Genomic DNA, 13,661 nt, shown 5'->3' on the forward strand with positions numbered 1-13,661 from the left:
TACTAAGTTACGGAATGAAACAATAATTGAACTATAGGATAAATGCAAATCAATAGAATTGTAATACAGATGAGCCTTGTAAAAACATGTTAGATGTTTACTAGCTGTAGCTTTTTTTGCTATGCTGATGCGAGTTCCTTTTACCCTGCAAAATAAACGTTGTTTTACTCACCCATCAACAAAACTGTGTTTGAGCCAAACTAAAGCATGAGGTGAAAGGCAACGATATGTTACAGATAACACGAAGCCAGCTACAACGAGGCAGAGTAAGGCACTTAAAAGGATTTCTGCTTTTTTAATGTAGTATTTCATAGTATAAAAGTCTGAACTTTATAAAACCGCAGGCACAGTAAAAGCTTCGTTTCATCTACGTAGCGGTATTTTTAAGACTGATCAGGTTAAGGTTTCGGAAACAGTAAGAGACAGTTACCCCATCTCTCCAACATCACTGTCCTAATGCTGCTGTTCACGTTGCACAGGATGGAATGAAGCTATTACACTTTATCTGCTGGAATGGTGCTAAAAGATCTTCATCTTAAGGGAAATTTATTTATTAACCATTTTTTCACATGCTGCCAGAATTCCCTCACAGGAATTTTGAAGGTGACAACGTTTTGCAGAACTGTCAAGCTGCCTGTATGCAGGGTGACACTTCAGTTCCCTGGTTTCTCCTCTGAAACAGAAGACACTTCTGAGAAGGGGTGTAGGACTTTCATTTCAGGCTCCTTCCTGAGGGAAAAAGGGATACAGAAATACCCAAAAAGCTGGGATGAGAAGCAGACTGTAGTGAAGGGAGAGAAGACAAAGCCAGACAGGGGAAGAAAAGCAAAGCTAGAAACAAAAAAAAAAAATTATTGCAAAGAAACTAAGAGTAGAGAAGAGAAAAAAAATCTCAAAGGGACAAAAAGTGATTCTGGAGGAAAACCCAGCGTTCAAAGAAGAGAAAACAGATACAGAAAGAAAATGGTAATCAGGGCTGTATCCTAGAAAGAAAAAAGGGAAGCAGACAACATTGGACTAGGTTTTCTTTTAATTTACATTGATACTTCACTTCTCGGCTCACATAGCTTTCCTGGAACTGATTAAATCTCCCGGTTGTCACTTTCTATAGATGCTGGTGCCACGGTCTCTTGGTAACCCCCGACAGATGCTTTAGATCACTGCTTCTATCTAGAAAGAGAATCTGATTTGGGATTTGTCTTGGAGATATTCAGGGAAGAGAAGCACAAGAGAGGCATGTTTTTTCAAGTTCAAATGAAAAAGAGGGGAGGGAGAAAAAAAAAAGTCAGGAAATTTGCCCTAAAACCAGGAGCCCTGCAAGTCTCTCTCAAAGTCACTTTTTTGCTGCTTCTAAGCATTCCATGGCTCTCTGAGGTGCCAGAGAGGTGCCATAAGAAACCACATTTAGGAGGTAGAGGATGCCACCCATGTGTTTGCAAGAAGCTCTGCCAGAGCCAAGAGCAACGGCGCTGCTCCCAGGGGAACAGATGGGGAAGCCGCTGGACCCCCAGCCTGCAAGCAGCTAGAAACAGGGACCAGGCTGAGAACAAGTTTATGATAAGAAACCCCATTTCTTAGTGCATCATCTTGCCCCCGTCTGTCCATCCACTTCTGACACTACCACTAATTGTGTTAATAATTTCCACGGTATCAAGATCAGACCCACTTGCATGAGCACCGGTCCTTAATTAGCCTTCCCCCCTTCCAGACAAGTGGACAGCTATGTCCGAGCAGAAAAACAGAGCTCACTGGTGATGTTTCCCATTAGGACTGGCCACCTCCTGCCACCATGGTCAGTAAAACCCACTGCTTGGAAAGTTCGCTTGGGAAATTAGAAGCCCAACCAAACCCCTTCCATTTGGAAACTGCTCTTTTTTTGCAATGTATTATACATTTGAAAGGTTTTTTTAAAAACTTCTCAAGGTTTTTTTTTTTCTCTTATGGAGATCAAACATTTTTCTTCTATTTTCTTGTCTTAAATAAGACAGGGAACAGGAAAACCTCCTATTTTGAAGATTTGTATCCAGATTCTTAAAGAATCTATTTTGAGCAAAAGATCAATCACATTCAGTCAAAACTCAGGAAGAGCCTTCACTGAAATACCTTCCTACTGTCCCTCGCTTCCAATGACACAAGCATCGCATTCAGCTCCCGAGGGTGTGTGACCTCAGACAACTCTGTCCTGAGTCATCCACAGCAGCACTTCAGCCAGCCCCAGGATGTGAAGCACCGCAGCCGTCTGAGACACACACGGCTCAAGTCCGTCTTGCCTTCCACCGAAGCTGGTGCTCAGGGCTGTGTGAGGGAGCTCCTCTCGACACAGCAGCAGTTCAGCTCTCCCGAAGGGACGTATTTCAGTCCAGGCCCACCTCTCGCCAAGCACAATGACGGAAGGAACAGTGTTTTGTTTGGCTAACCAAGCTCAGCACTGTTGCTTTCGATAAATGGGTTTGCCAGGGTTACCTCTAGGCCAGTATTACCCCTCTGCGCAGGAATTTTATTTGGATTTCCCTGTTTTCTCCCCAGTCTCTGGACAGCCAGCAAGGCAGTCCAGTCAGCTGTTACACATGGAGCTGTGCTGTACAGCCATGTGAGCGGGCACAGACCCCTGGGAGAACGGAGCGCAGGGGAGGTCCCAGGGGCTGGTCGCAGATGGTCCCATGCAGGCAGCGAGGTTGCTTTTGGCAGCCCTTGCTAACTGCTGCCCTCCCGCATCCAAGTGTTTTTACAGTGGTCCCTGGGGCTCACCCCAGCCTGAGAGCTCTCCTTCAACCACAGCAGCAGGACAGGTCAGTAAGGAGGTCCCACAGAGTGAAAGCCTGCTCAGCAGCCCTACCTCCCGACCCAAGGGAGGCACCAGCTCCCTGAGGGCTCACACACAGCCACTGCTTCCGGAACAGCACGCCCTGGGGAAGACTTTGCCACATCAAGACATCTCTGCATTGGGGAAACATCATGACCACAAATGCGGAGGCACATTTCCCTTTGTGCTGATGACCGAGCAGGGGAACCGAGAACACAAAAGTGGCACTTGGCCTCCCCTCTTGGCCCTAAGCATCTCACTGCTGCTGACTCCAACCCCTCTGCATTTCAGGTGACCCCAAAGGGTGGAAGATGCTGGATAGGGCCACCCCGCTCCTGTTCCTGCATTTAGTTGCATGTTCCATCTCCTCTCCTCTCTACCCAGCTCTCAGGTAAGCTGCTGAGTCTTTTATCCATGCTGTCACTCCCTGCCTTGTCTCTGACCTTGTGCAAAATAAGCACATGCCAAATTAAAGTTGCCAGCACTTCCGAAAGCCAGATGAACTGTATGTGTGTTGGTAAGTCTATTTCTTTACCTTGGCTTAATTTTTCGGGTACACTGCTAGCCTAGGGGCAGTTTCCAAAGGAGGCAGGCACCTGACAGAATATTTCAGCCCAAGCAGCTGGTTTTGGAATTGAATGCTGGGTCATATAAAGGGAATTCTGGCAATCTGCAGAGCAGCCAGCACCTCCAGCTCCATTACTGATTAAAATTTGTGCCTGCAGGCCACCGACATTGAAATCAGAACTGCAGGTATTTTAGTACAGGAACTTAACAGCTGCCTATTAATATTTCAAGTATTTCCTTGCTGACTGTTATAAGTTGTGATATTACTTCCTACCTCTACAAATCAATGGAAGTACGAAATTGAGCACTGGGTCATGTGGATTTGCAATGTCCCACTGAAAATTCTTTAGCCTTGTGCCAAAGCCACGGCATAACGATACCATAATTGCTGGAATTTTGCTGGAGGATGCTGGGAGCTCAGCAAGGGGGAAGTGTGTTTGAGGCAGCTCTATCAACCATCTTTTCACTGCTGAAATAGCTTCAGGGCAGTTTCTAGCTGGAGAGAGTGATGGACAACACTTGTGTTACTGACGAGACGCAGATGGCAAAAGGAGAAAGAAAAAACAGGAGGAGTAGTGGTCAAGAAGATTGATCCTCCACTGGCAGTTGAGCACATCTTGCAGTATGACTTGGGTTTGTCTTGCAGGTACAGTCCAGGGCCAGTTGCTGGCAAGGCCGTGAACTTCCAGCTACAGCACAGCAGCCCTTTGCAGAGCCATAACCCCTCAGCGGAGGAACAGGATGAGGAGAGTTTGTTAACAGACCCCACTGAGAGAAGGTTCGTACCTCACCTCTAAGCCCCACTGCAGCAAGAGTATGCTGGTTACGATCTTCCCACGCTCTGGGAGCAGACCAGCAGGTCACTCAGTCCCACCAGCACCACAAAGTACAGGCTCCAGGGGGAGAACCCAGCTGAGCCCTGCACAGGAGCAGAAGGCTGGGACCGTGCCAGCTCCCACCATCACCGATGTCCAGAGCCATGTCCTGCTATCCCCCCGCAGCAGGGATGTACTGACGGGGCAGGGTCACAGGCCCCGCACTCCTGCGGGGAACGTAATCTTGCACCGAGCTGTGGGAATCTATCTGCGTGGTTGTTAGAGCCTCTCCTTTCCACCCCTGCACAGAGATGGAGGATGGTTTCTGAAGCGCAGAGGACTCATCCTTACAACAGTGGGACCAGCCAAGTGGCTTGTGCTCCCCTTACCTGTGGATTTTCAGGAGCCTGGGTCTAACCACAAGCTAGAGACCTGATCGAGGCTCCTGCCACCCTGTCCCAGCCACAGCCCTCCCAGAAGGTGACAGTGTTACTGCCGAGCACAGGAATGTCCCAGCTCTGCCCTCTGCCAGCCTGTGGTTCTCATCCCCCTTTCCACTGGTTCTCTGACCTCATCTTTGGTTTGCAGGCACTTCTCCTTATTTGTTTTAGTGTGGATACTGATTAACGGATATTTCGTCTTGCCTGCTGCCTCCCTGTCAGAACTGAGCTCCCTCAAATCCTATCATCCAACACTAATGCAGCCCGATACCAAAAGGAGTTTGCTATGGTTACCTGTCCCTGATCTCAGCAGTGCTACATCTGGTGTATTTTGACACCTGAAACACCCATTTCTTTCCTGAAAGGTTCATTGCTAGCTCAGAGAGCACACCCTATGCTTGTCTTTCACCCCCAGGATGCAGCGCCATGCTGATGCCATATTCACCGACAACTACCGGAAATTCCTGAGGCAGATTTCTGCCCGCAAATTCTTACAGACCATCATTGGCAAGCGGCTCGGGTAAGCCACAGCCCTTTGCTGTCCTAGGGCAAATGTTTTGCTTATTACACTGGGCAGTTTCTTGCATGCATACAACAGAAGCAATCTCTCCTGCTATTCCACATCCCGAAGGGCATCCCACATCCCTATGTCTCAGATCCCCCTAATCACAACTATCATTAAGCAGCCTAATTAATCTTTTCTTCCAAGGCTCTAAGTGTCATCAGCTGAGAGCTCTACCATAATATCAAAAAGCAATAGTATTTGCAAATAATAGTTGCAATGATCATTCACTGTTAGGAAACAGTCATCCCTGGCCTGGTTTGAACACAGAAGACAGCCTCTCCACTACCAGTCAGATGGCAGTTGCTGACCTATCCAGCCATAGCTACTAAGTAAGACCAATTAGCCAGATGGGAGCCAACTCTCATCCCTCTCATAACACAGGAGCAAATACAGCTGACCAATTTCTTACCGAAATGATGCAGAACAGCCCCAGGCTCAGACCCAGCAAGTTCCCTTGCTGTGCTGCTCAGCCTGAGCCAAACTTTGAGTGAGGGACTAAAAAGCATCTTTGAGACAAAGATGTTTCTCATCTTGCCATAATAGAATCAGCGAGAGCAGCCCAGGAGAAGGGGTGCACGAATTTCTGACAAGGCGCCAGTCTGACAGTATCCTGATGGACAGCCGCTACCACCAACAGATGGTACTACGGGACTTCCTGGGAGCCATTCTGCAGAATCAAAGGTAGGTGGGAATCAGTTCATTATCTGCTCACCGCAGGAATAAGACAAGGGCCTTATTGCTGTCTGCCTTCCAGATGTGAAGCTACTGGATTAAGTCTCATCTTTCATACACACTCAGAGAAAGAAAAAAGCTCTCACCTGTCCCCTTAACCCAGCCCTTCCCTTACGTGGGCAAGTAGGGTGCCGATAAGGAACAGCCTGTCCTGAGCCAGCCTGCACCACACACACTAGCACATCATTGTGCTGTCTTCTCACCCTCATAATTCAGTAAAATAGCAGTGGAAAAAAGAATTTCTCTCTCAATCCCAATTATACCATCACTGTCCTATTCTCTTCTTTCATAGGCCTCAGAACATCAACAGCAGTCGGTTAGAAGACTTTCCCAGCACCCTGGCTAAGCTCATGTAAATATTTCTCCCTTTGTCACCTCGCCATGCTCTGGTGAGTACTATTCCCCACTCAAGTCCATATATAACACAATGCTTCTGCACTGCTCAAGTGGTTTGAAGGCTCTCCTTCAGCAAAGCCAACTCCCACTGCTGTCCATGAAAAAGGGTCCTTGCAATTTAAGGGGAAAAAACTCCCCATCAATTTTCTCAAGTACCTAAAGTCCTGTTAGTCTGAACAAAGAGACCATGAGTGTTGTGAAGCTGCATGTGGATGTCTCGAGAACAGCTTTATAAGACTGCTTTTGGTTGCTGCAAGCCTATCTGAGACTGTGTATGTGAGTGTCTAGGCTAGGCTAAAGGCAGACAAAAGTCCTCCCCCGGGAGCAGAACCTGCCTCTAGATCCCTGGGACATTTCAGGATTTCCCTGTGGTACTGAATAAGAGAGGAAGTCTTACTGTTTTCTGTACTCCTCGCTCCTGAAAGTGGTCACCTGGATCTTGAATTATGCTCTATATCTTGCCAGCCCTGGTGGACTGAGAGCCAGCAGACAGCAACAGCCCATCCTTGGGAATACCTTCACTTGTTCAAAAGCCAGCTGGCCTGTTTGAAGCAACCTCATTTTACTCCCTCTGTCTCATAGAAATTAAGCCTGTCCAACCCTCACTATAGCATAATAGAGAGACCTGCATGCATACTAAACAAAGAGAGCCTGGGAAGGGGCAGGGGGAGATCAGAACTTCACATAAATCATGCCTATGGATTCAGCTGGGAGAGCATGGTATTTCAGCATCTCTCTTGCCATGCTTGACTTGGTTACCTTTCCACAAATAAGGTCAGCCAGGAAAATCCTCCAAAGAATGAAAAAAATCTGTGTGTGCTCACAAGGTTTTCTCATAATTCTTTTCTTGTCCTGCTTCTCTCTAGAATAATTCAGAGCTCATGGATCTAACTGTACAGTAAGCCCTTCACAGCAATGAAGACATTCCCGGATGTGACCGGCTGGAAACTGATGCATACACTCCTCAGATCTGTTCAAAAGAATGTAGTTCTGATGCACTACTTAATTTACTTCAGAATTTAACTCCCCTGTGTAAATACTGGTCTATGTATTGAATCAGAAAAAAAAACCCCTCCGTCGTTTAACCTCAGGCTGCTTTACATACAAAGACTAAAACGACCAGTACACTTGTAATCCTGGGGACATACTGTCTAACAATTAAGGCTTTCAAATCACAAAGCATAGCAAAATTTCTGCCAAGTCATCATTCTGTTTGAGGGCCTGATTAATAAACATGAGGCCACCAAAAGGCACCTTTAGGCAACTTAGTAAATTGATTACAGCCTCCTTCTAAATAGATGCTGATGGCACAACCACACACACAGCTCAGATCAGGGTGAGGTAAGACATGAATCCACATGTCTACCACCCATTAGAAATGCTGCTGCGGGCTGCTGCTGTCTAGCTCCTTGATGCAGAGCCCCCGCAGCAAAACCGAACTCTAAAAAAGCTCAGCAGCAGTTACTACTCAGCCTTGAGGTGTTCAAACTGAACCTACAGCTCTGCAAGAGTTTAAGGAGATCCCTGTGCATCAGACTGAGCTGTCACTATGTTTGAATTCAATGTGCCATCCAGTGGCTCTGAACTCCACCATGGCTACAGTTACAACTGTAAATGTTTTCAAAGAAGTTATTAACCCAGTGATCTCATACAGCTTCATAGAATCATACAGAATTACAAAATGTTAGAATCTTTGGGTTGGAAGGGACCTTTTAAGGTCATCTAGTCCAACCCCTGCAATGAGCAGGAAGGGTACTTCCTTCCCTGTCACCCCAATTCTCCTATTGTTTGTGTAATAATTATGTCTTCAGAAATGTGAATAACGTCAGGATGGGGTCTGCTTTCCCATCATCAGTGGGAAATGAAAGTTGTTCTAAATAAACCTGTCCAACAGCAGGTCAAAATGGCTTGTTGTCTATTGAGATATTAGTTTCTCGATTCTGGGCCGAGAATGGAAGATGCTGCTCAAAGACAGCGGTCAAATGCACCAAGGACTCAGAGCTGTGCTAACAATGGCACCAGGTCCAATGCCAAGCAACTCAAGACCAGGCTGCAATACAGGGGCATGCAAACATATATTAAGGCCTATGAGATCATCCCTCCTTGTACCTGAACAATTCCTTAATAGTCTTCAGTAGGTACCACCTCATTTTTCCTCAGGTGACCATATTTTAGGACAGCTGGCTCCACGCATGTGTGGAAAAAGAGTTCATACTTGCACCAAATCCCTATGGATTACATTCTCTCTGTTCACATCTTACAATTTTAGTACTATGAAAATATTACTAACTGCCCAGCAGGATGGGAAAGCAACAAGGGGATGTTGAGGGAGACAGTGAAGCTGTCACAGCTGCAAGTGCACTAGTGGGTAATCTGTTACCCTTCCACAGGCAGGCAGCTGTCACAGTGAGACATAAGTCATCCTTCTGCTTCACAGTACAGCTGGACAGAAAACCTGCAAAAGATGACACCTCAGTAGGCCTGTTTCAAAATGTGTTTGTAAACCTGTTCTGTAACAACTAACATGCTTGAAGCCATTTGGACTTACTTGCTCCAAGGAAAGGAACTATAAAAAACAATCAGCTTCTTGAAGTAGTAAGTAAACATGGCAGCAAAAAAAAATTTAAAATTCTGTTAAGTGGCAAAAGAGCTATATACAAACACTACGTTAGATACACCAAATAAAATCAGAAAGACTTATCAAAAACACTTTGGAAAGACCTAAGTCTGTATGACTAAACAGCTGGGTGAATGAAGCTATTTCGTATAACTTTGAAAGTTCAGTTTGCATGAAAGTGAGGAAACAAATGCTCAAAGGCTGGGAGATTAAATATAAAAACAAATAAAGCAAACCAGATGTCTGAGGAATAAAAGGCCAAAAGAATAAAAATCTTTCCTAATGCATAGCCAAGGAGGTAGAAGATCAATAGCAACACGCACAGCTTAGAGAAGATACATCACAGTAGCACTCTTCGACTTTCTTTTTGCATCTGTGCTCTCCTTGGATAATGTGCCAAAGCTCTACAGGGAAAGTACTGGAGGATCTGTCCTAGCATAAAGCATCAGTAGAAAAATAAGTTATGAACCAAAGCTGATGAGTGAGCAGTAATAAAATATGAGGCTCAACAAGAACTGAGTGAAAAGGAGTTCCAGGGTAAAGTACTACAAATAGTAGCTTAACTATTTCTTGCTTAAAACTCCTTTAGTCCCAGAGGACTTTAATGCGGCATGAGATCAGGTTTTTGAAGGAGTACAGAGGAGGTTAAAGGAGTTCATTAAATCTCTATGGCATCCAGTACAATGTTCACAATGAACAAATGGGTAGGAACTATTATGAGGAACAGAAAAAGTGAGCTAAGTGTGAACAATTGCAGTGGAGAAGAGGAAAGATGGCTTTTATAAAGTGGAGTCATCTCTCACACATGTGAAGTTCTTTGGAGCATTTGGCTCCACACCCTTTATCCACATGCTTGCTGGCTGATATAATTTTCTTGGCTCTCCAGAAGACATTTGATAAAGTACCTTTGCCAAAAGGCCTTTAAAGAAGCTAGTCTGACATGGGACAAACAGGAGCCAACACAGATGCAGGGGAAGGAGCAGCCGTTAAGTTTCCCATGTGGAAGTTGCTCACCAGGAGGAGATTTTGGCCTTTGGTTATCATCATCAGTGTGTCCTTCAATAAAGCCCAAGTCTGCTGCTTCAACACTGCTTAGTGGTCTTGAAGGTAGTAATTAATTGAGAAGTTAAGAGCTCAGGTAACTCAAATGTGGCCACATGGCAACCAGCAGATTCCTGGCATTCGGTTTCATAGAAGAACAGAGAAAATAACCTCCTTATTTGGAGTGAAAAGGTTACTTTCAGAGGCTGGAGAGAAAGCGAATCAACTTGAGGGACGTGCCAAACCTGCCGGGGTCAGCCAGCCAGGCACACCAGCACCGCAGCTGGCTCCCCACAGAGGCCAGGCCCCAAGGACTCCTGCCTGAGCCCCAAGGGCCCACGGCAACTCAGCACAGCCCAGCCTGAAGTCAGAGAGAACAGCCATTACCAGAGTAATGCAGATGACAGTGTCACACAAGGGAACAGGCAGGAGTGGAAAATCCCCCCCAATAAACAAGTCCCTCTGGGAAAGGACATGAAAGAACAGGAAGCTTCACGTAGCAATGACTCATATACAAAATTACCCACCAGAAAAAGCTCTTTTCATTCTCATGTGGGCCCAACTTCCAATCACAGCCTCTGAGACAGCTAAGAAACAAAATTCAGGACCATTCTTTCCTTTTTATTCACAAATCACTTAAGATGAGGAGGGGGCACCTGGGGAAAGGCAGAATTATATTTTCTTTTTCCTCTTTTTCTAAAGGAAATTCACATGTCCTGGGATAAAAAGGGGGGAATATCCAGGGAAGAACAGATTTTCTGGACTCATATGAAAAGCACTCAAGTAGCAGGAACACAACGATGAAAATCATATTTTAAAAAAGTATAACTGGCACCCTTTTGACTTAAAGTCTGCTTCCGCCTTCCTTCTTCTGGTCTTTCAGTTAGTTATTCACTTCTGTTCTGAAGGCATTTGCTTTGTTTTTTCCCATTTCTTCCATTCTTCCAGTACTAGTGTGTCCTGGAAAGAAAAATCCAAAAAATTAACTCTTCCAGGCAACAAAGCACTTCCTTGCACAGTAGAAGTGTCCCCAAACCTCTCATTCTCTCTCAAAGGAACCCTGTCAGATAAGCTTCGCAAAGGAAGCTTTGGAGTGATAAAGGAGTGATAAAACCAGTACTGCAATGGAACAGAGGACTGAATTCAAGGAGGATGGAAATGGTCAGACAAAATGAAGGTTAATTTCTGGTGCAAAAGGGATGAGTGAGCCTTGTAAAATACAGAACTGAACAAAAAATCATGGCTGAACGCAAAGCCTGCAGGTACCTGAACTGATCTTCTACTTTAAACAGGGCAAATCTATCCCTTTGGAATCAGCTGGTCCATGTAAACACAAAGAAAAGATCTTCACGTCCCCAAGATGAAGTAATCTAATGTGGGCACAGCAGACCCATCTTTTCGGGCTCCTTCTCCCTTCTAAGACGGCAGACACAGGCATAGCTATGGATGCTGAGCGCTTGTCAGTCCAGCCCTACAAGCTGGTAACAATAAAAGTTGTAACTGACATATCCAGGGCATCAGAAATCCCAGCAATAAGGAAATGCTTGTGACTGCACAGGGCAGCAAAACCTAAGTTATGTTTGTGGATAATAAGTTATTTGCAGGATCTTCCAGGATTACTCACAGCCCAAAGGGGAATTAAAGAGTTAAAATACCAGGCTGAGAAAAAGAAAACATGCCAGCTGTGGAGAACACATTTGTGAGGCATTTGTTACCAGGCCAGTGAAAGCTGAAAACCACTGGCCCAAAGCTATGATAAAAAGCAGCATCCAGGGACCAGAACAGCACCACCAAATACAGCCAGGGTGTAGCCAGCATCCATCCACTAGAACAAGCAACAGCCATCTCCAGTTCCTCCCCGGTTACTTGTGATAGCTTGTCCTGTGCTCAAATACCTCAAAACACTGCAGGGAGAGAAGAGATAGTAACAGGGTACTTTTCTATGGGACACGATGCCAAATTCTCCATAGGTAATTTTCATGAAACCATCCTCCATACTATCTGATCTGCAGACAGGAGCTTATACCACAGTGCGCATCGTTTCTGCGACACAGCCATCTACACACTGGCTTTGTTTTGCGCCACAAAACTGAGCTCCAACGCACTGTGTGCATGTGCCTGGAGCACTGACTATGAACATGGGAGAAAGCAGATGCTCATGAGATGTATCAGTGCAGCACGTTGTGCAGTGATTTCAGTCTCATCACAGGACTTGTCCCAGATGCTCCATCCCTTCCCCAAAATAAAACGGCACCAAACAAGAAATGAAGCCACACACGCACATTCAGAACTGGGCAGCATGCAGAGCAGCAGGCAGTCCTGCCTCCTATGCCACCATGGATATAGCAAACTGGGACCTTACCTGCTCAGAATGAAGGAAACGGAGGCTTTTGCACTGGTAAATAGTAACAGGGACCTATCAGATGATTGTATTGAATGGAGGGGGCTGGCTGCTGCTGCCACCGCTGGCTGAGCCATCGTGACCAGTTCAGTCTAGTAAGAGGGTGAACCCTGGATGAGGTTGTGTTCTCATCCGAATGAGGTGGTGCTGACCTGGCTTCTGCTGCACATAGAGCTCTTGCCACCCCAAGCAAGGATGTAATTCAGCAATCAGAATGCCTGGCAGCTGAATAACCAGAATACTGCAGATGGGGACAGGGAGTACCAAGAGCAGGATGGGAACGGCTCAGGTATCAGCCATTTTCATCATCTCCTCCGGCCAACATTACTAATAATTTATTTACAGGAACAATACTGCTTAAACTAGGTTTATTTCATCACACGATAGCTGCTTGGTGCCCAAGACAGCATATTCACATGTGCATGTATTACAATACAGACTTCAGATGATTAAGGAAATCAGACAAAGGCAATGTAGTCTCAGAGGACACATACTGATTTAAAGCCCAATAAGCAATGCTGGAAGGAAGCAGCTTCAGGTCAGCTATCTTTTTGTATAAGGAACGAGTGATGAAGTGAAATGAAGCAGGCAGCATGCCCAGGAAAGGCAAATTCCAAAAAGGCCCTTACTTCTAGAAGAGATGGTCACTAGCAAAAACCACTTTTACCGCAGTGTTCTATACTTTGCCAACCTACTGCTTTGCTCTGCAGCGATCCTGCCAAAAGGAGAGAGGAAGAAAGGTTCAGAGAAGATAGGAAGGAGGAAAGCAGCCCTGCTCCAGGAACCAGAGCCAGTGACAGAAACACAAAAAGCAAAACCAGGCCTTCTGGTAACTTCTGTAAAAAGATCGTTTACGCAGTCCCCTTTCCCACCCCCACCAGCAGTCTCCATAGTGGAACAGCAGCTTTGCCTCAAAGTGCAATCTAGTTAATTATCACTGCACTTCAACATCTGAGACAGGCTGGCAGCACGTTAACAAAAAGATGTCTCTCTGAACTTTAAAGTCATGTACAAAGTGTTTAACTTTAGCCTAAGGTAGAAGTTTTACTTTCAAATTTGCCATTGTAGTTGTAGCTTCATGTCATCTACAGTGAAAAAGCATACAGACACCCCCTGCAGTGTTTTGAAGTAGGAACCAACCACCTGCATTTATGTGCTAACAGAAGCCCTGGTTGAGCAAAGACACTTAGAAGTAAGCTTCATTGTATTCTTTTTCCCCAAATCTGTATCCTAGGCAATCTGTAATCAATAATGATTTTATCATTACTCTTTTAATTTAAAGGG

At 45.5% G+C, this 13,661-nt stretch overlaps 1 protein-coding gene across 1 annotated transcript; it reads left to right on the forward strand.

The window, feature by feature from the left end:
• Positions 1–3,114: 3,114 nt before the first annotated feature.
• Positions 3,115–7,209, forward strand: GHRH (growth hormone releasing hormone; the record flags this gene model as incomplete). The annotated part of the gene is made up of 6 exons (XM_082007055.1): positions 3,115–3,194; positions 4,017–4,148; positions 5,041–5,145; positions 5,734–5,871; positions 6,215–6,274; positions 7,185–7,209. 6 exons carry the CDS (start codon positions 3,115–3,117, stop codon positions 7,207–7,209), a joined length of 540 nt encoding a protein of 179 aa, XP_081863181.1.
• Positions 7,210–13,661: the final 6,452 nt, after the last annotated feature.

The sequence above is a fragment of the Phaethon aethereus genome (genome assembly GCF_964289735.1).
Source record: "Phaethon aethereus genome assembly, chromosome: 16".
NCBI classification, from domain to species: domain Eukaryota; kingdom Metazoa; phylum Chordata; class Aves; order Phaethontiformes; family Phaethontidae; genus Phaethon; species Phaethon aethereus.